Below are 25,836 nucleotides of genomic sequence, written 5' to 3' on the forward strand. Positions count from 1 at the left end.
AAATTATCTTTTACTTTAAATTATTTTTTTATCGTTTTAATATACTTATATTAAAAATAATTTGTAATAAATCAAAAAAATATTATTTTAGAGCTATTTCAGAAGCAAGTTTAATATCAGTCGAGCTATTTCACAGGGAGGTTCGCTGGTGATAAAGAGAGACAGGATAATGATCGTGAGGGTTGGAGACGGGTTTGGAGTCGCTTTGTCAGGCCATTCAGACAAGATTGATTTGTATCCACTCATGTGCAGGAAAAACTGGCAAGCTTCGTTAGAACATAAGCTTTGTATTCAGTAAAAGATGATGCTGGCAGATGTATAGAGATGCTATGGAAATATGACGCTGGCAGATGCATAGAAATGCCACGCTCCGACAACCTTATTAATGGATTTAGGAGGCGGCGGTTTAAGGGGGGCCAAGGTTGCTATGAAAGGGAGGACCCAAAAAAAGAAAGTACCAGAGCTTATCCAGAGGGCGGAGCATCGTTCCAGTGATGAGGAAGAAGACCCTTTGAGGTAAGTTCACCTGCAGCTTTGAAATAAAAAGACACGTCAACCTCGTGCTTTCTGTAGAAATGATGAGCTAAAATTAAAGATAAGGCCAAATGTATATACATTGTTTGAACTGTACAAATCTCTATCCCATCTGATGCACATTTTGGGTTGAGATTTTTCTCGATACCCTTCATCTCTGCGTTCAGGCTCTCATACCAACCACTAAAACCTTCTTCCCCAGCCTCCCACATCGATCAGGAGAACCAAAAAAAAAAAAAAAAAAACTATGGGGAAAGAAAGAATGGGGGAAATATGCTCGGTTAAAACGCCAAAATTTTCTTTTTCCTAACTCAACCACAAATATACACTTTGTACATGGGATGAGAAGCCAGGGTTCAGCTGTTAAGCTTGGCCAAGAACTGGGACAGATTGTACTCTTCAGTGTACTGTGATTGATCCCAGAGCTCCTCCAGTCCACCAAGGATGGCTTTTAACCCCTTCCCAGTGCCCATTAATTTTGGATCTCCATCAAAGCTGCCGTCTGTGCGCTTTGATGCAGTAGCTCCCTGGAAATTAAACCACAACGAAATGTCACCAAAAGGAGATTGGGGAAAAAAAGGTTGGTCAAATTTAGGCTGGCCTTAAGATAAAAAAATAACATCAAAGAAACAAAAATGTCAGTAAGTAAAAAGAAAGATGCAATGCATTTTCTCAGAACATATTGGTTACAACTTTTCTTAGCAATACCTTTGCTCTAGTTTCAGCTGACGCAAACAAATCGAGCAATTGATCTGTGTTCATCGTTTTCAGACTGGCATTCTCTGCATTAATAACAGCATTGGCAACCGACACTTTGAACTTTTGGAGACTCATAACTTTCTCTTCCAGAGTGCCACGCATGATCAGGCGATGGACATTCACAACTTTCTTTTGCCCCAATCTGTGTGCCCTGTCCATTGCCTGCAAGTACATCATATGACATAATTAACTAGATAAGCCATTTAAAATCAAAGAGAGGCGGAGAGCTACACCTCTTTGACAGAAATTCAAGCATATCCAAAATACAAAGTTATACAGGAAATCATGGGGGTCCATATACTAACAAAAGACCGCATTTGATTTCATCATCGAAATTGCTTATTATAATTTGGGTACAAATCACCTGCAATGCCCCAGCTTCTGAAAGAAGAGCAATGCTTACAAAGCAAGGTCAGTTTGGCAATGTGCTGGTAAGTCACTTAGATGAACGCACTTATAATGATATATTCATAAATTCAGAAGTGTACGTAACATCCAACAGGGCCACTGAAATTTTGTAAGGTGTTGAAGGTTGCCTGGCTTTCAACTAGTAGAATAACCTTTGGGCAGTGAATTGGTAAAGTTCCTAACAAGTTACATGACAGGCAACACATGGTGCAAAGATTACAAATATCATTTGGACAAAATGATGATGGGAAAACATCTCAGACAGAGAGTTTTCTTACCTGAAGATCTCGCATTGGATTCCAATCATGCTCCATAAAGACAAGGGTGTCAGCAGATGTAAGATTCAAACCAAGCCCGCCAACTGCCAAGAGAGCCATACGATAAATAAACTTTAGTAACTTAAACAACTGGAGAAGCAAGGTTATCAAAATCGCAATCTAAGCCATAAAATCACACGATTTCATGATGCAATATAAGTTAGCCGATTCAAATCGCTTCAAAAATTGCACTGTGCTAAGATCATGATAAAATCACTTTTTGACTTGGTGAAATCTAGAACTCATGATTTTAACAATCCCAGTTTGCAGCCTTTTGGGCTTAGTTTTAACTGTTATTCATGATTTAACACCTCCCAAAATTAGTCTATCATTCACTCAGCAAGAGCTTGAGTGCAGCTCTAAATGCATTCCAAACTTCCCAAAAGCCATAGAAGACGAACATAAAGAGAGATGAATAGATGACAGAATGAAGAAAAGAACAGAAAGATTGAGCTCGCAATAGTATCCCTCGAGATCATGCTCCTTGTCCCACTTAAAGAAAAATTAGCCCTCTGCTTGAGATGTTTGTCAGTCAAACCTGTGATAGAAAAGTAATTTTTTTTTTGGGACTGGGATAATTGAAAGTGTTCTTATCTGTTTGTTTGATAAACAGGCGAGGATATGAGAATGAGCGGTAGATGATGTGATTCATTCCTGTTTTTTTTTAATTGATACAGTAAAATTTAAGAGATGCCCATGAGCTGAGGCTTTCTCTGCTTCAATTGACACATGCTCGATATAAAGTATTGGGCTATCATGTCTCCGTTATGGTTTCTTTTCTTTTTTTCTAAATATACTTTTAATTTGTTATTACAATAATAAAATTTTCTAAAGTTTTCAAATATATGCTATCTTTTATCAAAATAATTTGAAAATTGGTTAAAAAACACAAATCCTAATTTTTATTTTGTTCAAGACACGTGTTTTTTCATTTTATAAGTTTCACAAAGTTGATTCCTAGCATTTAGAGTGTTTATTGAACAGTCATTATGTAAAATATGTAAAATCTTACAATTTGATTTCATGATCTGACCTTTTGGACCCTTCATCGATTTTAATTGGAAAAGCGATTTTAAAAACCTTGGGAGAAAGAGTGACTTACCATGAGTCGTAAGCAACAAGGCATCAATAGTAGGATCTGAATTAAAAGCTTTTACAATATCAAATCTTTTTTCTGGCTCAACAGATCCATCCAGCCGCAAGTATGTGACACTGCTCCAAAACAAAGTGCAAATATCAGATATTTTAAATTTTATCGCTGTACAATGAAGAAAAGCAAAAGGTTGCAGTAAGATATATTTTCCCTACGAAGAACTCTACTAAATGATGACCAGAGCATCTAATAAATGATGACCAGAGCATCTGCTTCTCAGCAGCAAGACATAGGTGGAATGGAAAGTCGATTGACTATGGAAACAATATCCACTATCCATTTACCTGTGATATTTGCATTCTATCATTGACAAACTAGAATTCTAAAAATCATCCCATTAAAAGAATTTTGGGTGTAACCAAGTATCATAACAAAACACTGGAAGGCAGGATTGGATGGGTTATAGGGTTAATGTCATTTTACCAATAATGACAAATTTCTTTAGTACACATACATCATAAGTGTGTTGCTCATGCATGTGATGCCTCGCTTCAATGCTGCAATCCTTATTGAAGCAATTCAATTATGTGTTTTGATTTAGAGAAATTACATCCCACTGGCAATTCAATGATAAATATATTTTTTTATTCTTGCTGTGACAATTCCTTTTCTCAGTTCAGGAGGATAATTCATATTATGATGCCTTTAATACTCTGACTAAGCAATTACCTCTAGCAGGAACCTTTCTGCATGCAAGCAATGAAATGGATAAAGAAAGGACTGAATGAGTAAAATGAAACCATGTGAAGATAAGACAGAAGTAACTACAAACAAAACGAGATATATATAGCGAATTTGAAGGTATAGAAGGTTAATGAAAAGAAATTCCAAGAATGGACCCGTACAATAGAATTAAACACAGAATTAAGGCATTCATATAAATACAAAGCACAAAAGGTTAGTTTAAAAACAGGAAACAGGGAACTTACTTCTTCATTTGGGAATGAAACAAGTCCCTTTCAATAATGTCAAGAAGGGCCTACATGAAATTTGATTATTAAGCAAAGAAGGATCATAGAAGAGAATGCAAGATGAACATTGTAAAGAAGTAAATTTAGTAGAAGAAAGTCAATTACTTTGTGCTGCGCAAATATCAAAACTCGGTGCTGCCCAACACTCACAGCATTATCAGAACTTGAAGCATCCACACCTATTCCACACTCTTCCAGAATCTCCTGGAGAGCAACTAGTTTTGGAGAGTGGTGAAGCTTATGAAGTTCCGAAAGTATGTCACAATTTGGAGGTAAGAGTTCATGTAACTGGCAGACAAGTGATTCGGGCATTTTTTCACCAGCAACAAGCAATGGATGACTACAAAGTTTTAACAAGTATTGAAGTGCCTGAAAGATTAAAAAAAGTGGCACAACTTAGTTTGTTCAAAACTATTACATCGCACAACTGAGGGGGAACAACACACTGCCAACAAAAAAACACATCACCTGAAAAACGTGTGTGGAAGCTTTTGGTGAAGCACTATTTCCTTCTGGTTGTGCTGAATCATCCAGCTTTACCATGCTTGAAATCTCCTGTCTAACAAGGGAACCGGAGAACTGTTCGTAAAGTTTTAACTGGACAGGGCTCAGGTCACAATATCTGTCTTGAATAATTTTCTCTGGCAGGTCAGATAATACTTCATCTTTTGTTCTTCGTAAGAGAAAAGGCATGACCTGTTGTATAAACAACATCAAAAGACAACCTATAAGATCTGCAACACCCCAACAAGGTACATTCCCCTACTCCCTCCAAGTAAGGGAAAAGGGAAAAGTGAGAACAAAAGGGAAAACGACAGCACCTGCTTGTGCAATGCTTCCATAGCAAGTACCCCAGCTTCAGCATCCTTGGCAGAGCATTTAGGATCTCTAGCAGCCAGCAAAGGTTTCCCATAAGTGGCTTGAAACTGCCAAAATTTCATCAAATCAATAATCATACAGGAGAATGGATCACACAACATAAGAATGGAATTGAAGCACTTGGTAACATAAGAGTTTTATAGAACCAAGCCAAAGATTTTAGTAGTTTGATTAGCCTACCAGGAACAGGAACTAGGAACTAGGAACCAAGGTATAAAGGTTGCATCTTTTTTTATTTAACCAATTTTAGCTATCTTATATGTAATTAGCATGATATTTTATTTTATGAACACATGATAAAATAGATCTCAATATGAAGATTTTGGTAAAACAAAAAAAAAATGTCTAAAAGATAAAAATGCTTGAAATGAAAATAACAAAACAAACATTAACAATCACCACCATAATCAAAAGACAATCAAGTGGAAAAAATTTGGAACAAATGTTACAGAGTGCTAGTAGATACTGTGATTATGTTTGTGTGTGTGTGTGTAGGAGATCCCAAACTCCTAAACATGTGAGATAATATCTCATAAAAATAAATGTACTCAAAAAACAATTCAAAAATTGGGTTGCTGTTATCTGTCATTAGCTGTACAAAAAGTGCTAATTTACAATAACCAGCTATTGTTTTCATAACAGAATTGTAATTTCCAGCAAGTTGGGCCAATGGAAAAATTAATAATACACAAGTTCTGCACAAGAATCAAGTGCTATAGCATGGCTGAAGGTTCTCAATGAAGTTAGAATGCTGCACGCACACAAAAAAACATATTTTAGGGAAAGGGAGAAAAGATAGGTAACTACATGACATTATCATGAAAAGCAGGTGAAAAGATAGGTAACTACATGACATTATCATGAAAAGCAGGTGCAATCCAATACAGTAATTTATGGTAGCTAGAACCATCAAATAAAGGAACCACACAGAACATAATTAAATCCATTAATGCTACTTAAAAACAAACAATTAACATGCTTCAATGCTTTCATCTTCAGGTTTTCTCTTCTAATATTCACATACAACAAGTCCACGAAACAGCATAAAGAGAACTCAGCATTCAGAAACGGTTCATAAAATAAACAGCTTCCTAAGAACCAAGACCTAGGACACTTACTTGTCTGTCAGTTCCAAGGAACCCTGGCATTAAAAAGTCAAACAGGGACCATAAATCCATGATGTTGTTCTGTGAGAGAAAGCAAGTCATTTGTCAGAAAAAGAAAAACGTTATGTTCAGTGTGTTTTTGCACTAGTGTTTGACCTGAATTGGTGTTCCACTAAGTATTAGGCGATGCTGGGCTTTCAACTGCTTCACGGCCGCTGTAATTTTGGATTTCGCATTCTTGATTATATGTCCTTCATCTAAAATACAGTAATTCCACAGGGCCTGTCCAAGGTAATCAATATCTTTGCGAACCACATCATATGATGTTATGATGACATTGTGCTTAAGAAATTGTTCTCGAAGACAGATGCGCTCTTGAGCAGAACCACTATATTGTAGAGTACTAATTAAAGAAGCATCAATGTACTTCTCTATCTCAAAGGCCCAGTGTCCCACAAGTGTCGATGGGCAAACAATTAAAGATGGTTGAACATCCTCACAGTTATTCAAAGCACGAAACTCTGCTACATCAGATGCCACAATTGCTGATGCTTGCAGGGTCTTACCAAGCCCCATATCATCACATAGAATTCCATGAAGCTTGAATCGTTTTAAGAAGGCCAGCCAATTTATACCTTCTTGTTGATACCTGGAAGCACCAAGCATATTATTATGATAGCTTGGGCGCATGAAAAGAGCACCAGTAGAATTAAAAGATGGGATAGAAGATAGAAACCCATGGCAGATGAAAGGCACATCCTTTGAGAAAATTCAAAGCAAGAGTCATGGGATCCTTGCAAATCAAGAGGAGATGCTGGTCAAACACAAATGATCCTGTTTTAACTTTTATGTCTTTGATAGGTTAGTTGGTCATTTTATTGCTTAGAGTTATTTAAGATGCTACTTCTATTTTAAAAGTGAAAAACAGATGAGTTACTGGGTTTAGTGTTGTTGATTTATTGTTCACATGAAGGCAAAATTAGGTATTTTTCTTTTTTAGCTTCTATTAGCATGGAGTATATACCAGCAGGGAGACCTAAAAACATAAACATGAAGATCATGAGTTACAAAATATGAGTAAGGGAGAACTAAAAACATACAAAGAGCGCAATCAATTCTGCTGCTAAACTTCACAAGATATGAACAGAATATATACCTCCTCAATGTCACTTTTAATTCAGTGCAGAGCTTGTAATCATCAATATGGGAATTGTCAAGTAGTTGCTCCAAAAATTGTGCATCCTCTGCATTTCTTGCCAACCCTTCATTTAGTCCACTAGGAGGGGCTAGGCCTCGAGCTAAAGGAAGGAGAGGAACAAGAGCAGCAAAACTACGTGTCACACTCTGTCTGACAGAATGATCACAATCACTCATGCAACGTAGAAGAGGAACAACCAGTAGCCTAGCATAGGGGACCAGCTCCACTCCCAGTCCCTGAACAAGTGAACTAATAAGCATGCCAGCACCTTGTCTGGCATGGACAGACGTTACATCCCCTAGCATAGGAATGGCATCCTCAATTACAGCTGCCATGACATTTGTTGTCATAGATTTGGCCATTGAGGTAATACACCTTGAGGCAGCTAATCTAACTGCAACATGAGAATGGCGCACACATTTGAAAATGCAAGGGAGAAGTGTGAGCAATTTAGGTTTCAATGCCTCATCCAGTAATGGAGCAATAGATCGCACCACCTGCAATTCATAAATTCAGAGAAAATAATAAGCTAACAAAACACTCCCTTCAAAAGGAATAGGAAAAAATATCTAGCTTTTTTATCAATCAACTCATCAAGTGTCCTGTCCAGTAATGGAGCAACTTCACTTTTCCTCTTGACCTCTCAAGCACTCAAAAGCTTCCTAAAGTGCACTCGCTCATCATTTGTAACAGTAATGTGTTCTTCTATCTATGTAAAGAAAAAAGGCAGATAAAGGAGCATAGCCTTCTCATTCTTCTTTTGATTTAATATTAGAGTTCCTGAAACAGGCGGATAATTAACATGTCCAAATTTCAGTAGTGAGTTGGACTTGAATTTAGCATCCATACTTCAGTCATGTTCTGTCAGTGCGGGTAACTCAGATTTTGCCCCATTGTAACAGAGTAGAGGACTGATTTTAGGTTGATTTCCAAAAACAAAAAAGTCTAGATGATAAATCAGGATGGTAACCACCTGGATATTATTTATAAGGATTTGAGGATCCTTAATGGATGCGATAGTTTTTTCAAATTGTTGTTCATCTGCAGGACTTCCAGGCTTGAGAACTTCGACAAGGCAATCCCATAGTTTTGGTAGCTTATCAAATAAATAAGCCCCAAACTTCTCACATAAATGTTTCAATGCATGTTCAGAACCTCGTCTGCTAATAAAGCCCTCAACTCTTGAGCGGTCTTCACCACCAGCTAGCATATGAACCTTGGACTTTTGTTTCCCTGTACTAATCCCAAAGGAGAGGAGATCTTGATCATCAACAACCTCTGTGGACCCAATGATTCCAGCCTGGGGTGTCTCACAAGGATCCATGCACGTCAAACTACAAATATTCTTAATCAGCTTATCATTTGGACCAGGCTTACGTGCAATACAACGTGAAATTAGCTCTGCAAGAGCTTCAGCAGCCTTTTGTTGCAATATCTCCTCCTGAAAATGGCATGCAATATATATCAGAATCCAGAAACAATTGTACTTAGTGATCAAAACTGATTCCGGTTTATGGCAGCAGCAACAAACAATTGTACTTGGTGATCAAAACTGAATCCGGTTCAAGACAACATCAACAACAACAACAACAACAGTAGGGAGGAAAAAGACCTGCTCTCTTTTGATTGAGGCCATCAGGGGCAAAATGATCGGATTCAGCCGTGCAGGAAGCTCTGACATCCAGACAACTGCAGCAGCAACTAATGCGGAGACAGTAACATGCAAATTACTCTGGAGAACACAAATTGTAACAATAAAGAACAATTTTATCAAATGAGAGAAAATGGAGAATGGAATACTTAAAAATCAAGTCAGAACTCAGCAAGCGATCCAGACAGGGTAGCTGTAGACATCTAAATATCAGCCAAATTTTAGATCTAGATAGATGTGTAAATGATAAATCAGGTGATATCGAGTTCTCCAACTTAAAAGGATACAAATGCTCAATAGAAAAGCATTAGACAAACACAATATCACACCTGGAACATACCTGAACACATTTTAAATAGCCCGAAGTTGTCAGAAGTCGCTGTTTTGATGAATCAATATCATCAACAATGTTGTGTCCAGTAGATTCATCACCAGCACTATCATTGCATGATAATGGTAATTTTGATGCAAAATTGATTGCCTCATCAGGACTCAATTTTTCCACGTCTATTTTAATAGTTGACAATGAATTCTTGAACATGCCAGATGACTCGGTGACATGTAATAGCTGGCTGGCCTCATTGCGCATCTTTGTATAAGTCCTTGAGAGCTCAGAATATGGAAGAACTGAATCTTTTGTTGGAAGTGCAGGGTCAGAACAAGATAACATATCGAACAGCAACTTCTCAACATGATTGGGAAAAGCAGGCATAACCCCATGGATTTCAGAGGATTCCTTCCTTTTAATCTCTTTGAACAACGATATAAGAACCATTGATGCTACCTGATGAAGTCCAACAACTATTAAGAAGAGAGAGGGAGAGAGAATGGTAATTTAACTTTAAATATGACTGCTACCTGCCGCTGAACCCCTGATAAAGAGGTGAGAGCATTCCACAATGGATCTATTACGTGTTGCATAGAATCCCCACGCAACTTAGAAGCGAACATTCCCAAAGCTGAAGCTGTAATCACTCGAGTATAGGTTACTGAGATTTCAGCATCAGCACCTACAATTATCTTGACTGTGCTAGCAGAAGCATCCCCATTTCTTTGCTGAGGGATAGTTTCTTTCTCAAAATCTAAGCCAATGCTGCTGCAAGACTCATTTTCAAGCCTTACAGCTCTCATTTTAGCAGCTGCTTTAAAATGAGACTTTCGAGGTGGAGCCACAGGCCAAAACATCTTTGTAGAATCTAATGGTGAGCCATATGGAGTAGTTGTAAGTTCTATCCAAGAAGCCATGTATGAACTTGCAGCAGCTTCCAAGTCCTCTGCTGGGCACTAATGTCAGCGAAGAAATTTGAAAAAGAAAGTAAAATTAGCAAGTACTTGTAGAAAAAGTGAGAAGCAAAGGAACTAGCTGAAAATTATAAACATTAGAGAAAAATTTCCAGAAACACTCGAGTTAGCAAATAGAAAAATAAAATGTAATTTTAGTCGGCAACTAGAAAAGTTGCCTCTACAAAAATAGTGCTTGTCAAAATTTTAAATTCCAAAGTATCAAGTTACAATTGTAAGAACTAGTCTGACCAAATATAGTTTTTACAGGAACAAGAATTTGCAATTCAACTCACTATTGAGATTATTACTGCCATGCCTCTAGTTTTGTGAGTATCCTCTGAAGCATATGAATACATGTATAGTGTCCTACTCTTTGAACCGGATAAATTTATGCCTCGAAAATGAAAATGCTATAGTGCTGCTTCCAATGCACAAGAAGTTTATGGAATTGCATACTTTGTTGAAGTGACAAAAAAACAAAATGCAAACAGTGTATGAAAAAACATAATGAATCCAACAATGAAATGAAAAATTCAACATATCTGATGCACATCATTTCATGCATCCAAGTTATATAGGAAACCTGGACAAGGAGCCTCCAAACCCTCTCTGAACAACGCAAAATTTCATCATTTGATTCCAACAGCAGATTCTGAAAAACAATACGCAGGGTATCTCCCAAGATAAAAGAGGGCCAAAATGATGTACTGGATGGCTCAGAAATGTTCCTCTTATAACCAGCTTCAAGCAATCGCTCCTGAAAATCAGATTCTTAAATGAAACATGATAGAATAGAATCCTCAGCATATAGAACCCCCATGCTAGCATATGCTTAATGACATTAAAGGAAACATATATGAAAGGAATGAGAACATTTGTTCATGAAGAGGTCAGATGAAATAGATATGCAAGAATTCTAGTTTCGGTGAACAAATACTTGTGAGGGAATGAAACAAGTGTCATTGCCATGATGATTTGACTCGGTAATTTTAAAAAATTGAGATACTGAAAAGGACACTTGAATAAAAAGAAATTTAAAAGACTTACCAAAGTTCGAATCGCTGAATGTCGGACTGATGTGATACTATGCCTCATGAATGGCCATAATCGTGGTGCCAATGTTGATAACATGTATGGATTTTCTTGTAAGTCTCTTCCTTCTCCAACATCATCAACATGTACCACTTCATTTAAATCCAACTCTTGTTTATCTTTTGATGTTTTCTTGGGAATCATCTCTTCCTGGGAATATATTTCTGCCAGCAGGTTCATCACACTGCAACAAAATAACTGATGTTCAAACATAAACTCTTTTATAATATTTAATTGATTCAGACTACCATAACATGTGAATAGTCACACTTGAAAGATAGTCCAAGTATCAAGATATCACCAAAGTCCAATGGATTGAAACCCTGTCATTTTTGACAAGTTATAGTTCCAAACATTAACCAAAGATTATAATCCTCTGCAGATGGAAGGAAGGATATATGACTTTGTTCCAGGAAAGGGAAGAATGCTAGCACCGATTCCAAGAAAAAACATTCGTAAATAAAGCCCAGTGGTAAGAACAATAAATAAAGCTGAAAGAAAATAGCCATATTGTATATGCCGCCAGTAAATGTTCCCAATGCCAGCAACAATGAATTGACATGGAAATTTTCCTCTTAAAACCCGATCCCCTGTGCTTTCAAAGGTCAGGAGTACAAATGTTTTAAAGTGCTCCTGTTTCAAGGTTAACAATGGATCACATAATAGAATGTTGATTTTGAGGAGTGCACAATATTAGGAGATACAAACCTAGTGCAAGTTCTATTAGTTGATTTATAGAATAAAGACTAGGTGGGAAGAAGTTGAGGCCAATAAAATCTTAAAGGAAAGGTCACTTCAAAGAAAATCATTCTACATAAGAAATGGTGCAAAGTTAGGCACCATATCAGCAATCTTAACTTTGCACAATCTTCTATGGGGAGAAAAAGTGATAATCAATGTTTCAGTGTAAATCCGGTGGGTTAGAGATTTGTAGCATAGGAACATACAAAATGGATTTTTATGTTAAGCATCATCCAAATTTTGTGTTTTATGACAGGAGGGAGATGGATTTTACCTTCTTGTTTTCCTTCTAGAAGTTAACATAGTTAATCTAGAATCTAGCATTTGTGGGATACATGAATGGTTCCAGGTTCAATTGATAACATTTCTTAAATGCTTTGGGAAGGCTTTGGGGAAGGCCAAAGACTGCGAGCTTTTTTTTTGGATTCTAGAATATGTAATCACCACATCAATGGAAGCAACGCTTTGAGGGATAAGAGTAGGATTTTTACTTTATAGGTTCTTCAGCTCAAGGGGCCTTTGAGTGTATGTAGCAGACATCCAAAGAGACTAGAAAGCCCTATTGTGAGTTTTATTAGCTTCAGGATATCTTCATCTTTTGGAGGATGCCCATGGTGTAGAACAACCAACAAGAGAACCATTTCTCTGACAGAAAACATAGGCACCCAAAAAAATGAAATAGGAAAACACAAGGAAACTACAATATCAAAATAAAACTTCTTTCTAAAGCACAGTCCAAAAAAATATCTTGTGGTCCTGCATTGCCCATCCTCCTTTCATGCTTATTCACTTCTGGTGTAATTGATGCTTGATGCCAGATGTGGCATTTTATCACTGTTGGGAAAAAATAAACAATTTTGCTGGCTGATCTTTTTGTAATAAAGACTTGTAAACTAGCATTGCCTAGTGGTTTGAGATATGGAATAGATGTTTCGTGATTTGTTGTGAGGATTCAGTAAACCCAGTATAGTGGAGTTGTTATGGATTTGTGTGAAGGAGTTTAAAAGAAGGAATTTCATAGTTTTATGAAATTTTGGGCAGAAAAAATTATAGAATTTCAAGAATCAATTTTCACCCATGCAGCGGTTCCAGTATCATAGATCTTTTTCATTTGCATCTTTATAGTCTACTAGTGTAGTACTTCTAGGACAGTTTAAGGTCTCCTTTACCTTTCATCAGAGGGGACTGAAAAGTCCTCAGTTTTCTTGTATCCAGAAAAAGAAAATCATAAGAAGTGAACATGCAATACAGGCATCAGATATCAAGAACCAAGATGAAGAATGGAAACATGGAAAAAAACAAAAACATAGTGGCGGTGATGGCACCAAGATGGCTTATGCCATGGGCACATTGTATATATTACATCATACTTTCCAAGCACACAAATAAGAGTATATAAAGCTTATTTTTACTAGTAATATTGCTTGTCACCCAAAAAATAAAAGCAAATACCAAGTCACCCAGTGTGTAGATGTACCTGCTAGTGGAAGGACTTAGATCATCCAAATCAAGCAAGATATCCCAAAGTAGCATAACAATGGAATGCAATGTCCGACCCTTCATGGAAACAATTGCAGCAGAAGTAGGTATTAGAGCATCTGCAGCAACTGCCCTGACATCATCATCAGGGTCCTCCAGTCCAGCTTTACAAGCAGGTAGAATGCAGCCAAGCAAATCAGGCAGCATCTCCTAGTGTAAACAAAGAGCAGAGATGCATGATGAAGAAAAATACAAATGACACAGAAAAGAAAAGAAAAAATAATTACAACTTTAATGTGTCTGTAAATTAATGAAGTGGATGCATGAAGAGGCCAATGCTTGAAGCTCAAAATCTTAAGCATTGGTTGTTTCTCTTCTGTCTTCTCTCCACTTGCTGGGTGTTAGTTCCCTCCTTAAAACATCAGTACCTTGCCTCGATTTTTTTGGGGCATGTTTTTCCAATCCAGTGCTAGATATCTCTCTCCCTTTAAGCCCCCACACCATTGGTGTGAACAAGACCCAAAAGCAAACCCTCAGGATCTAGGCAAAGAGAATTACTACCAAAGCTACCTAGACCCATGAGCAACAGTCTGCTTGGCATATTCTTTACAAGGCAAACACAATAAATTTTGGGCCACTAGAAATATCTTTCCCATTTTCCTAACTCTATTGGCATGTGTTTTTTTCTAGCTTTCTATCTCATCTGTCTAAGAAATATTAATTAGAGCTTGCAGAAATCAAGAAAACAAGCTAAATGTCCATGAAACCCTCAAAAAGAGAACAAGATCAATTCACCATGGCATTTTCCAGAGTAGATGAAAAGAAAAGATAAGTACAGTAGAACCTGCATAGAAAATAAAGGCAGGAAATCTATGTGTAGTACATATAATTAGTTGGTTTGGAAGCTGAGAACATTAAAGAAAGCATGTGCATTACAAATGATGAACATTTTGTTATTCAAGGAATAAAGAAACAGAATCTGAAACTGCCACTAATCCAAGTGACTTGCCCCATCATGCCACAAAATAGGTAAAGGATGTAATACATTATCTATCCCAGCCGTGGAACCAAAAAGGGGCATTTGGACTTCAAATTTAGTTTCCACTTTCCCAAAGAAATATGCATCGAATATGGGAATAAGGAAAAATTGTAGATACACAGGAAAAAGGGAAGATCAAGTGGTTTAAAAAGGGTCAGGCACGACCCAAGTTCCAGTTTCAGAAACAAGATACTCCAGTCAGGCCAGCTAAAACCTGAATGTCACAGTACAGACAAGGTTGTTGAAGCCTTGATTGGGCCTATTAAAATCCACCCAGTGATCAGTTCTTGTTCAAAATTCTCTACGTCGAAAATTTTGAAAAGTTCAAGACACTGGGTTGAGTCTCTCACTTCTAGCTACAGTCCGTGCTGTTTTTTTTTTTTTTTTGCCCCCTTTTGCATGACATGTGCAATGAACACTTCAGGGGGTTATAAATGGGTCTCTCTATCTCACATTCAAGGGGAATGGAGGGATCCCCTACCTTATCATACATTCTGGATCTTTCCAAGTTTTCCTTTTTTTTCCTACATCTCTGTCCTTTTGGAGGATGACTCCCTAACGCAAAGCACTTTTCTACACATGTTTCATTCAATTTTCTGATAAAAGAAAAATAAATAAACAGTTTGAAATAAATTTCATCAGGTCTAGAATAAGCACTCAATAAACCAAAGAGAGAGAAAATTCACCTGTCGAACAGCAACCAAATACTTGATGCCCAAAAGGCTTCCATGACGAATTTCCCATTCTGGCCTACGCTGAATAAGGAGGAATGACAGAAAAATAAAAATCACCGAAAAAGCACCAGGTATGCATCATACCCAGCATCTCCAACATAATAGAGACTAAAAAGCATGTTGTTATATGATATCTACCTGCATTTGAAGCAGAATATTCAATGTTTCATAAACTAAAGAGTGATGCATATACTTAAATGCAGCACCTAATGCTTGGGCACAAGTTTCACGTACTGGAGCAACCACCTGGTCAGATACATAGTCTCCAAAACTGCACAAAAGAAAGAAAATTCAAAAGCATCACATACATACTAATCCGAGGATGGAACGTATAGCCCATGCAATAATCTTAAAATCAATATATATAGTTCCCAGCCAAATAATGGGTGAAAGATTGAAACTTAAGAAGCAACAATTTATAGGCAATCTAAAAGAATCTGCACACTTACCGATCTAGTGATAATATGCATAAGAAACGAATTGCACAATCTTGAAGAAATTCATTATTTTTTATAGAAGAATGTCTGGCCAATTTAACCAAATTCATCAGCTCGCAATTTTCAGGAGAACTGTTCTGCAAATTTGACTTCATAAAAGAACCCTGATGTTCAGGGTAACCCTTTGACTCTACCATGCCAACAGCTCTTTCAGCAGAATAAGATGCAACATTACCCTTTGACTCTACCATGCCAACAGCTCTTTCAGCAGAATAAGATGCAACATTAGGGTAAGATTCGGGCTCCATCTTAACACAACTACCGATATCAACTTGGCTATTAACCTGCCCAACAGGCAAATTCCATCCACTATGCTCAAGTTTTACACAAATGTCACTACTACCGAGATTGCTAGTAGAGACCATCATATCCATTGTCTGGGATGACACATCTTCAGATTTATGTCTTTTTGGATTTGGCTCAAACTCATCTGTTAAAACTTGTAAATTCAAATCAATTTCTCTCTCTCTTTTAATGGCATTTGAATATTCTCTCTCTCTGAGTTCATCAAAAGCACCATCCAAGCTCAAGTCAGGCACAACCAATCCAGCAGAACCACCATGATGAGTTACGATTTCTCTCAAAGCCATGACACTGCCATGGCGAACCTCCCAAACTGCCAAAGAATTCTCACACAAACTACTGTTAGACAATGGAACCACAGTACAATCCTAATCTAGCAAAATAAAAACAAAAAACTCACCAGGGTCAAACATATCAACAATAAGTTGTTCAACAAAACCATGGAAAGGCCACCTCCCATCTCCATCATGCTCCAAGTTGTCTTCTTCATCAGCATCTGCCTGCATAGAAAGAAAGCATCAAATTGCAGCTCGACACTGATCAGGTAGAACAGGTAAAAGCAAAGGAGGTATAAGAAATATGACTTTACAACAGCAAACAATGATAATATAAGTAAACTATGATGGATGTTTCACCAATGGTATTTTGTCAGTTAATCAAACCATTTGGCACGTCCCATTTTGTAGATCCACTTTCCAGAATAACACCACAATTCTGTTACCTTCCAATATTGAATTATTCTTTTATAGAACAAGCATTGAATTGATTCCATTGACCAAAGCATATTAGGGTAGTCTCCAAAAATGTCTTCCTTAAAACTTAGGATTCACAATGATAGAGAAGTTATTCAGTATAAGAATTGATCTTTGTCTCTTACAAATGTTTCCAATTCCTGTTGCTTGATGCTCTCGTCTCTCACATAAACTAGATGAAGGACAGAATGAAATATATAGATCTTATAAATGGCTTTTGCAACCGAAAATTAGCTATTTCTTTCAATTGTAGTTAAAATAAAAGAACAAAAATAGGACTCTTGGTAAAGTCAAAAGATGAATCATTGTAATCAGTATGGAGAATTACAATTTATAAGCCCAAAGATTTCTGGTGCATACCCTTATCCATTGTACTCTGATACTGTTTTTAAAGTTTGGTCATCTAAGACCCTTTCAGTCTCTCCAGTTTTACCCTTCTTTAACAGATAAGAAATTCCATTCAGTGAAAGAGAAATGAATACCACATGGAAAATTAGACATTTGCCCACTGATACGATGTACTAAAACAAAATAGCTCCAAATACGTATGAGTAGCAGCCAGTAGGCTCTAGACACAAAACATCAAAACAGGCAGGGAAAAAACACTACTTAACAGTTTATTCTAGTACATGTGGTTTTAGGTTTGCCAGCTTAAAAGATATCTTGCTCATGCCCTTGGACTTGGCAAAAGTCTGCAATAAGTGGGCACACATGCACCTTAGATTGATGTCTGTCTCTCAAAAACATCTTCCTATTTGAAAAACTAAACAGTATGACCCTAAGATAAACCGATCAGCATTAAAGACTTTAAATCTGCACAAGTAAGATAATGAAAGAAAATAAAATGCTCCCTCAAGAAAGATGAGCGATCAAATGCATGAAGGAAACATGCATAATGGAGCACATCATTTACTTCTCAATGTCTGTATATTCAAGAACAGCTGTGCATAAGCAGTGACAAGGGGCAGTAAGAGATATATTGTGGTACCTTTTTAAAGCTAAAGGTGTCTGTATTTGAGCCCTTTGGAGTTGTACTCTGAGGACAAGCAACCTCTGTATCCCCATCCTCTGACCAACTTTTCACTTGGTCTTTGGAATTTATTTTTGCTTTTCGCTTTAGGAGATTCAGCTCCCTTGCACTTGGTCTTTTGGAAATTACACTTGGAACCATACTTGCAACAAGTTGCTGGATGTTATGCACAGACGGGTGTTTGTAAAATCTATGATCTAAACCGTTTCTTTGAGACTCTGGTCTGTGGACAACAAGGTCTTCATCTTTAATCACATCGTTGACATCCATAAACTGCTCACAAACATCTAAACCTGCACAAAATTTCAAGGTATCTGAGCGAAAACACTTCAGACAATATGTCGGCAGTCCATTACATCAAACAGACATTCAGGAGACAAGCCAGCGAGAAGGAGATAGCATATTGAACATTAGTGCTTTTCTTTTTCTTTGTTTTTTTTTTTTTGTGTGTGGGTGGGTTGGGGTGGACAAAACATTGGAGAATATGCATTTTCCCTTCTCCAAAAGATGAAAAGCCAGAACAACAATTGCACAGAACAGCTGGAGGGGTTAGTATATTCACTGAGGACACTCTTCTCCAAACCAGATGAAAGCACCATTACTAGGCAAAGAAAACACTATTTTGTCGCAAAGGAAAGAAAGGTAATAATGGCATCAATTACTAACCCAAACGACGTCGCAGGTTTTGTTTCTGGCGAGCCAATCGCTCCCGTGGATTCTTAGAATTGTCATTTGCAATGTCATATTCCTGGGATCAAAAGTGATATCAGATCTTGACATAGATGGATACATATCAGAACATGGACATTTGAAAGGAAGTGGACCTAGCCAAGCTAGCACCAAGCAGTTTTGTGTCATGCAAATTCCTTGCCCATCCAAAAGAAAGTGAACCACCCCAAATATCTAATAAAGGGACCTGTACAAGGAAGGGGGATGGGTGCAAATTCCCAATGAATACCCCAACAGGTTTGTGAAGATGAAAAGTTATTACAACTCAGAGGTGCAAGTTTGAATGATAAATGATGAAATTTCAAGTTTTTTTATAAATTTTCACAGCATATGAACAAGTCCCCTGATCAGCACCATCAGAGATTACTATTGTCCTAGTAATGCTGATGCATATGCAAGGTGTGGATACCAGCAATGTTCATTACTAAAATAATTCTTCAAGTACTGATGAAATTGATAACAAGGAAAGCCTAAAGATTCCTCTTGCTCCCTCAAACCAAATCATTTTTTCTTTTTCTTTTTCTTTTTCTTTTTCTTTTTCTTTTTCTTCATTTCTTCTTTTTCTTTCTTTCTCTCTTTTTTTTCCTGAAAAGTATTCTATATATCAATACACTGGTACTAAATCAGCCAACTTCAGCTAAAATAATATTTACGCAGGACTGGTAGCAAGTTTCCTTCACAAAATGCCTTATGTTGATTTAACTTCATAGATGAATTATCTAATATAGTCAATGGCACAACTCCTCAAAAGTATTCATCAATTTTGTTCCATAATGCAATCTAATAGGAAATTGGCCCTGCAAACTCTTAAGTCATCCCCACAGAAAAAGTAGTCTTCCTTGATTTTTTTTCCATCCACCAAAATGTCACATGGCAAGTTAACAGTACCTAAGCAGTCAGGGCAAAAAAAAGTAACTGAATACCCATCCACTAAGCATTTGTATCCACCTAAAATGAGTTGAGTCCTACTGAAAACACTGCTTCTGTGGGATATACCCAAGCACCACTCTACACGTCATTCCGTAGAGCCAAGTTTTCCAAACTCAAATGACATGCTCAATTTGCACTGCCAATTCCTCTCTTATGGCACCCCACTCAGTTAAAGAAATACCTTGAAGGGGGGAATTCAATCTGTAAACCTATCTAATCAGGTTATGACATTAAGAGTATGGGTTCAGAATGCTAACCATCCCATCTGGAAAGAATAATGATGGATGACCAATCCATGTAGAGAGCCTCTCCTTTATACAGATGCATTATGATAGATTTGATGACAGTTAAACACGTCATAAACACTGAAGAAATTGAGTTCTTTGTTGTTTCTTCACTTCAACTTCTCTAACCTCTTACATCTTTATCAGCATTCCAGCACTCTCCAAAAAGAAAAGGTGGCTGGAATCCCATTCCCTTGGTTCAACAGTTAGGAATGTACCCCGTTCAATGGTTTAAGTTGTTTTAATGTTACAGTCAATCAAATAACAAACTTTGTATAATAACCAGATTCCTAACTAGGTAGAAAGCCAGAATGTAATCCCTTCCTTCTTTTCCTAAATATTACGTATAATCAAAAGAAAAGATTAAATAGTTGAAATTGAATCAAATGTAGTCATTCCAAGAGAGTTATTGGCAAATTGGTGCTATCTTTTCACAAAGCTGCTAAACCAGTGAATCACCTGTTATTACACTGTTTTCAGGCTCAAGCACCAAAGGAGTTGGATTATGGAGCCATGGTTGTCACTTGGGGCATTCCAAGCTCCATAGAATATGAACTGTGAAAGCATTCAGGGGCAAGGTTCTTTGGAGGGAGGGGGGGGTATCAAAAGATACGGGGTTGTATTCCACTTCCAGTACTTCTTTTTAGGATGACATGCAAAGAAGAAAAGACAAAAACACTTGACAGAGAATAGATTTCCTTTATATTTCTGATATACAATGGAATCTTTTATCTAATGTACATGATGCCAAACAGTCTACTCATTCATTATTCTTATAAAACTTCTTTTGCTAATCAAGAAAAATCCAAAGAGCAATGGAATTTCATGACAGTGCAAGAAATAGTATTACCTGACCTCCAGATGCCAACAAAGCACCGAACTCCAACACTTTGTTCATATCAAAGCTGTTAAATAGGTGAAGAAAAAATAAATATCAATGCACAAGAAGACTTTTTTTTTTCTTGTACACTAAATAAAATAAAATCCACATACAATAAATGTAAAAGAGTGCAAAATCAATCAATCAACAACCTTCTAAATAAACCGTTTGATATTATTTGAGAATGAAAATTAGGGCATGCCACCAAATCTTCAACATGACCCGAAACCCCAATCTCAGACATCTTTGTTTCGACAGAAGCAAATAATTCAGTCAAAGAAGTGTGCTTGACATTCTGAGCAATAGCCCCAATCGCATGAGCAGCTGCAACTCTTGTATCCCAGTTTTTACTATGGAGATTCTGAGAAACCTATTTTCACAAGGCACTTATATTAAGACTTGATGTCAATGATAACATTATTGCAAAAATAAAATAATATTATCATCATCATTTCCAATATAATTAAACTGATATATTACAAGGAATAGAACCATTCAGTAATAGTTCACAAGAAAAAGGTCACCACAAAACTACGATATCATAACCAATTGACCCATACAAGAGGTGATTAAGCCAAAAGGGTCAATTCAATCTTTGAAAATTACATCAAAATGACAGGCGAGCAACAATTTCAATAATTAAAAAAACATTGCAAACTAAGTGATTAAATGTGCATTAAGGCAACAGCTCATGTCTGGTACACTTCAGCTTAGTTACAATTTTCTCTACATTTACTGTACCAGCCACTTTTCACTGGTTAGAGAGGCCCTCTTTAATACTTAAGAAAGGATGTTCATATGGGACAGAAAGATTTGGTCATAGGAATTTAGACCACATACATGCTGGTAAACAAAAACCACCTTGACCAGATCAGAGTAAAAAACAATGTTGAATCAGGCTGCCATTTAGCTATACCATCTGGGACCATATTCTGATATGTCTATCATCATCTTCACTCATACTAATCGAGTCCAATTACTCTTTTACCTTATGCACCATATGTTTGCATAGCACACTTAACTAAACCATCACAAGTTAAAACCCCTCCCTACATTATCCTAGGGGGTGCCACCTCTCCCTCCTTAAAAACATACTTTTATACAAACCTTACATCTACAAATACCCTCATCTCAACTAGCGCAAAGTATATGGAATCTCAAAGAACACCCTCACAGGTCTTTAACTATTCCTTAGATGCTCATGATCAGGACCAATGGTAGTTTATATCAAAGAATGAATGAAATGGGCCAGGCATCAAGTGCTTTTTTTGGTCTGTAAAGGAGTTTTATATGTTTTAGGTCGTTTTTTAATCACCAAAGAAACTAAGAGAATTTAGTCAGTACTAGATTTAACAGCACACATTCTCCCATTGACTGATTAAGATAACTCTAAAATCAAGTAATCCACCTTCACCTTGATTTTTAAATTTTCTTTCAGTTCAATCACATTTTATTATCCCCAGCTCCCATCCCATGTACCAATAAAAAGTCATGGCGAAAAGTTTCACAAAAAGCTCAAAAGTAGATTGAGGTCCACATCACCTCCTTATCATTTCCAAAAAGACATTTTACCCCTTATGTCCTCTTCCATAGTAAGCATTCTCCATCAATGAAGCACAGAAAAAAGAGCACAAAGAACCCATTTTCACTGACAATAAGTCCATTTTTTCTAAGAAAAAGTATCAATAGATCCCATACACCATCTATGAATGCCTCAAGATAACATATGAGCACAATTTAACTCTTAATCCAACTTAGTAAAACCATTTGTGATTCTCTTCTTCCTTGAAAACATATATATAGTTCAAGAAACAACAACATAAAAGGCATTTCAAGAAACCAAAATACAGCATGACACCAAGGGCCTCAAACCCACCCAAAGAAAAATAATACAAAATTGGCAAACTTTCCCTAACCTTGGTGAATAACCTCCACAAAAAACAGCCACGAATGTTCCTATTTACTAATGATGGCAATCCAACCCAAAAGAATTTTTTTCGTTTCATAGAAGAAGATATATTATAGAAATAACAGAATGGCCGGCCATAAAAGAATTCGAGCACAAATCATCTCTAACAAAAAGAAAACAGAAAAGAAACAAATCTCAATACAAAAGGTGAGTAATCTAGTCCCACTAAATTTATGCCCACAAAACTCCTCTAAGAGCCCCAAAGCATTATATCATGAGGAAGGAGCAATATTGACCCGCCCCACAACAGCCATCTAGTCATGAAAAAAACCTTCAAAATCCTAACATTTCTCCCCATCTAGTTACACCAAAAGATTACAAATACCACATGCTGCCACAGAATCATACCCATCCTTTGGGCCTATTGAGTCCCCACATAAAAAGATCAGCAACAAATTTTATCATTAAAGAAGATTAAGTGCTCGAGAAGATCCTTGTAATCAATATCAGGCACCCTCTTTGAAAGATTCTCGCCAACTATTCACTTCTCCATTTTCCAAGGATCAAATCCCACACTGTCCAACCCAATGGAAAATGCTTAACTTGTAAAACATGAATCAAGCTTCCGAAAAAAGCATCCAAAACTTCAAATCCTACACTACAAGTCACCCTTGCCTCACTTTAACCCAATTTGATCTGGAAACATAGCCAACCCACCTCTACTTCCAGCCAGGCTTTAAACACAAACCCAAATGCTCTAAAAGAAACATCTAAGGCATGGTTGTTTCTTTCGATTCACGATATGAATCACAGGATGAATCTTAGATGTACATGAATCCTATGATTCAGTCACAATTCCATTCCATTCAGTACAATTCAGTAAATTGTACGAGTCGACTCAAATCAAAAGGTAAAATGCATAATTTTAAAAGAGTAGTCAGAATTGGGAGGCTTTAGTCTAGAATTAATGGATCATAACAATGTATAAGAAATTTTCTTTAATAAATATTTCTACTTGAAACTGAAATGAATTATATATTTAATTTCAGAAAGATAGAAAAGGGTGAAAGAAAGCAAGATTCCAAAGACAACAAGAATAACAAAGGTGATATCAACATAGAGAAAGTTATTACTTTTTATTAAAACTAGGAAATCTAGTAGTTTAACTAGTTAGAAATGGGTTATTTATTTAACTTGGTAAGGAGTTCATTTATAACAAGGTTAAATAAATAAGCCATTGTTTATAAATAGTGCAGTCCAATAGGTGTGCAGAAAAGAATGGTGCAACTCCAATGAATGAGATGTATACAAGAAAAGCACGCCTAACTAAAAGTTCCCCTCTGTTGTCTGCTTAAGAGATTGAATACATCGCTAGTTCTTTTACAAATTTGAAAGTCGAAAAAACTTATGGGGATGACACTACAAGAGAACAATGAACGCAAAGTTCCATTTTTTTTAAAGCATCCACTACCTAAAGTGAATAGAAATAACAGAAATGAACAAACTCTTGAGCCCTAGAACTTCAATTCCCAGAAAAAAAAAAACAAAAATTCATAAACTGTCTTAATAATTCTGCAAAGCCACATAGATAATCCCTTAAGAAACTCTTTCTTTTCACCAAAATTTTATACGTGGGGACATGGTATTGAGCCATTCTTTAACTGTCAAAAAAATCCCTTCAGGATACATTTACAACTGGCTGAAAACAACCCTAAAGCTCTAAATTTCCCTTTGAATGAATCACATTCTATCGACACCTATGCCAGAACACCATATGCTATAATGGGAAATAAAGAGCTCATATGGACATTCCAGATTAAAAGCTCCATCCTACACATTTATAATTATGTCTCATTCAACTCTTAGCAGACATAACAATTTCACTTTCACTCTCAAATCATAGCATTTGCCAAGTAAGTTCATGTTAAACAACCTTAACCTTTGAAAATCAACTCATCTACATAAAAGATGGAAAACAAAACCTGGCATCTCAACCATTAAAACCAAGCACAACCCACGGCTAGCTACTTTTTTTTTTAATAGGGTCTTCTCGGCAAATGAAATTGAAATGGTGCTGACAAAAGCTAATCAGTTAACTTCAAAGAATCATGTGCATAAAACCACCACACAATAAGACAGAATAAAAAAAAAAACCTTCTTCAGGAGAGAATGCAAGTCTTGAGGATGCGATTTCGCAATATCCCCAATCTGTTTCGCAGCAGTCAATCTTGTAGCTTGTGTCGAACCAGCTTAAAAAAAAAATTACATATATATATTTTTTATGTAATTAAACATGAAAACTTGAACAAAATCAAATCAGATCCAAAAATGACAATTAGAAAACAAAAACTTACTGTCTAATAAAGTGAGTAGCCGATTGAGACGTGAAGATTGTTGCTGAGCCATAACATAAACTCAAGAACCTCTACCACTTCCAATTCAACTACAAAACCGCATCGTTATTATCCAAAATTCACTCACTCACTCACTCCTGCTACCAATTGATCCCAAGAAAAAACATTCAAGAAAAAAATGCGTTTCTTTATGCGAAAAATGCTTTTATTAAAATGAGAACGGAGAATCCAAAGGATGGATGATGCACGGATAAATGCATGTGTGTTATAGAAGGGGGGGGAGATTAGGGTTACCAGACGAAAAGGAGAAGCAAAACGGCAGCGTGTGACGGTTGTAACAAAACGGGATAACGAAGCTACTTTTTACCCTTTTCTCTCGTGCTATCTGTTTGTTTATGAATATAAAATATGAATTTGTAATGCAAAAATATATAAATGGATAGTGTGCAAACTTCCGTTTCATCCCTATAGAATCATCGATATTCTAATTTTATCCTATAAAATTTTCAAATATCGTCCTTCTAGTTTCCAAATTTCCAATCTTGTCTTAATGCCAACTTTTTTAAAATTCGATCTCTTAATTATTATTTTTTCCGGGTTTTATGTCTCTCAACTACATTATACATATTATTATTTTGAGAGAAAAATAATGAAATAAAAATATGAAAAAACAGTTAAATGGTCAAAGTACCATATCAATTTAGTTTAGTCTATCTTTATATTGTTATTTTAATATATTATGTTCCTAAATTATATTTTCTTGGCTCAAAATATACATCGGCTAAGAAAATAACAAACTATAGCCAGAGAAAAAAGTTTATTC

General features: G+C 36.5%; 1 protein-coding gene across 6 annotated transcripts; it reads right to left on the bottom strand.

Moving 5' to 3' along the window:
• Positions 1–247: 247 nt before the first annotated feature.
• LOC133670034 (TATA-binding protein-associated factor BTAF1) lies at positions 248–25,405 on the bottom strand. 6 transcript variants are annotated; one of them, XR_009833995.1, is made up of 30 exons: positions 25,308–25,405; positions 25,014–25,102; positions 24,814–24,908; positions 20,903–21,120; positions 20,721–20,775; positions 18,594–18,675; positions 17,886–18,220; positions 16,546–16,645; positions 15,795–16,458; positions 15,484–15,616; positions 15,298–15,366; positions 13,571–13,782; positions 11,308–11,536; positions 10,844–11,017; positions 9,835–10,260; positions 9,317–9,760; positions 8,938–9,057; positions 8,299–8,766; positions 7,284–7,822; positions 6,284–6,776; positions 6,140–6,208; positions 4,964–5,068; positions 4,611–4,838; positions 4,248–4,511; positions 4,101–4,150; positions 3,121–3,230; positions 1,980–2,062; positions 1,243–1,455; positions 616–1,061; positions 248–532 (listed from the first exon to the last, which is right to left on the bottom strand). XR_009833995.1 is itself a non-coding variant. In XM_062090434.1 (28 exons), exons 1-28 carry the CDS (start codon positions 25,063–25,065, stop codon positions 891–893), a joined length of 6,201 nt encoding a protein of 2,066 aa, XP_061946418.1. In that variant the 5' UTR covers positions 25,066–25,399; the 3' UTR covers positions 565–890. The 6 variants fall into 6 exon arrangements, 1 of the variants encoding a protein (XP_061946418.1); XR_009833994.1 differs by having other exon boundaries at positions 248–526; positions 25,014–25,399; XR_009833993.1 differs by having other exon boundaries at positions 25,014–25,399.
• Between the last annotated feature and the right edge of the window lie 431 nt (positions 25,406–25,836).

Source organism: Populus nigra, chromosome 12 (genome assembly GCF_951802175.1).
Source record: "Populus nigra chromosome 12, ddPopNigr1.1, whole genome shotgun sequence".
NCBI lineage: Eukaryota > Viridiplantae > Streptophyta > Magnoliopsida > Malpighiales > Salicaceae > Populus > Populus nigra.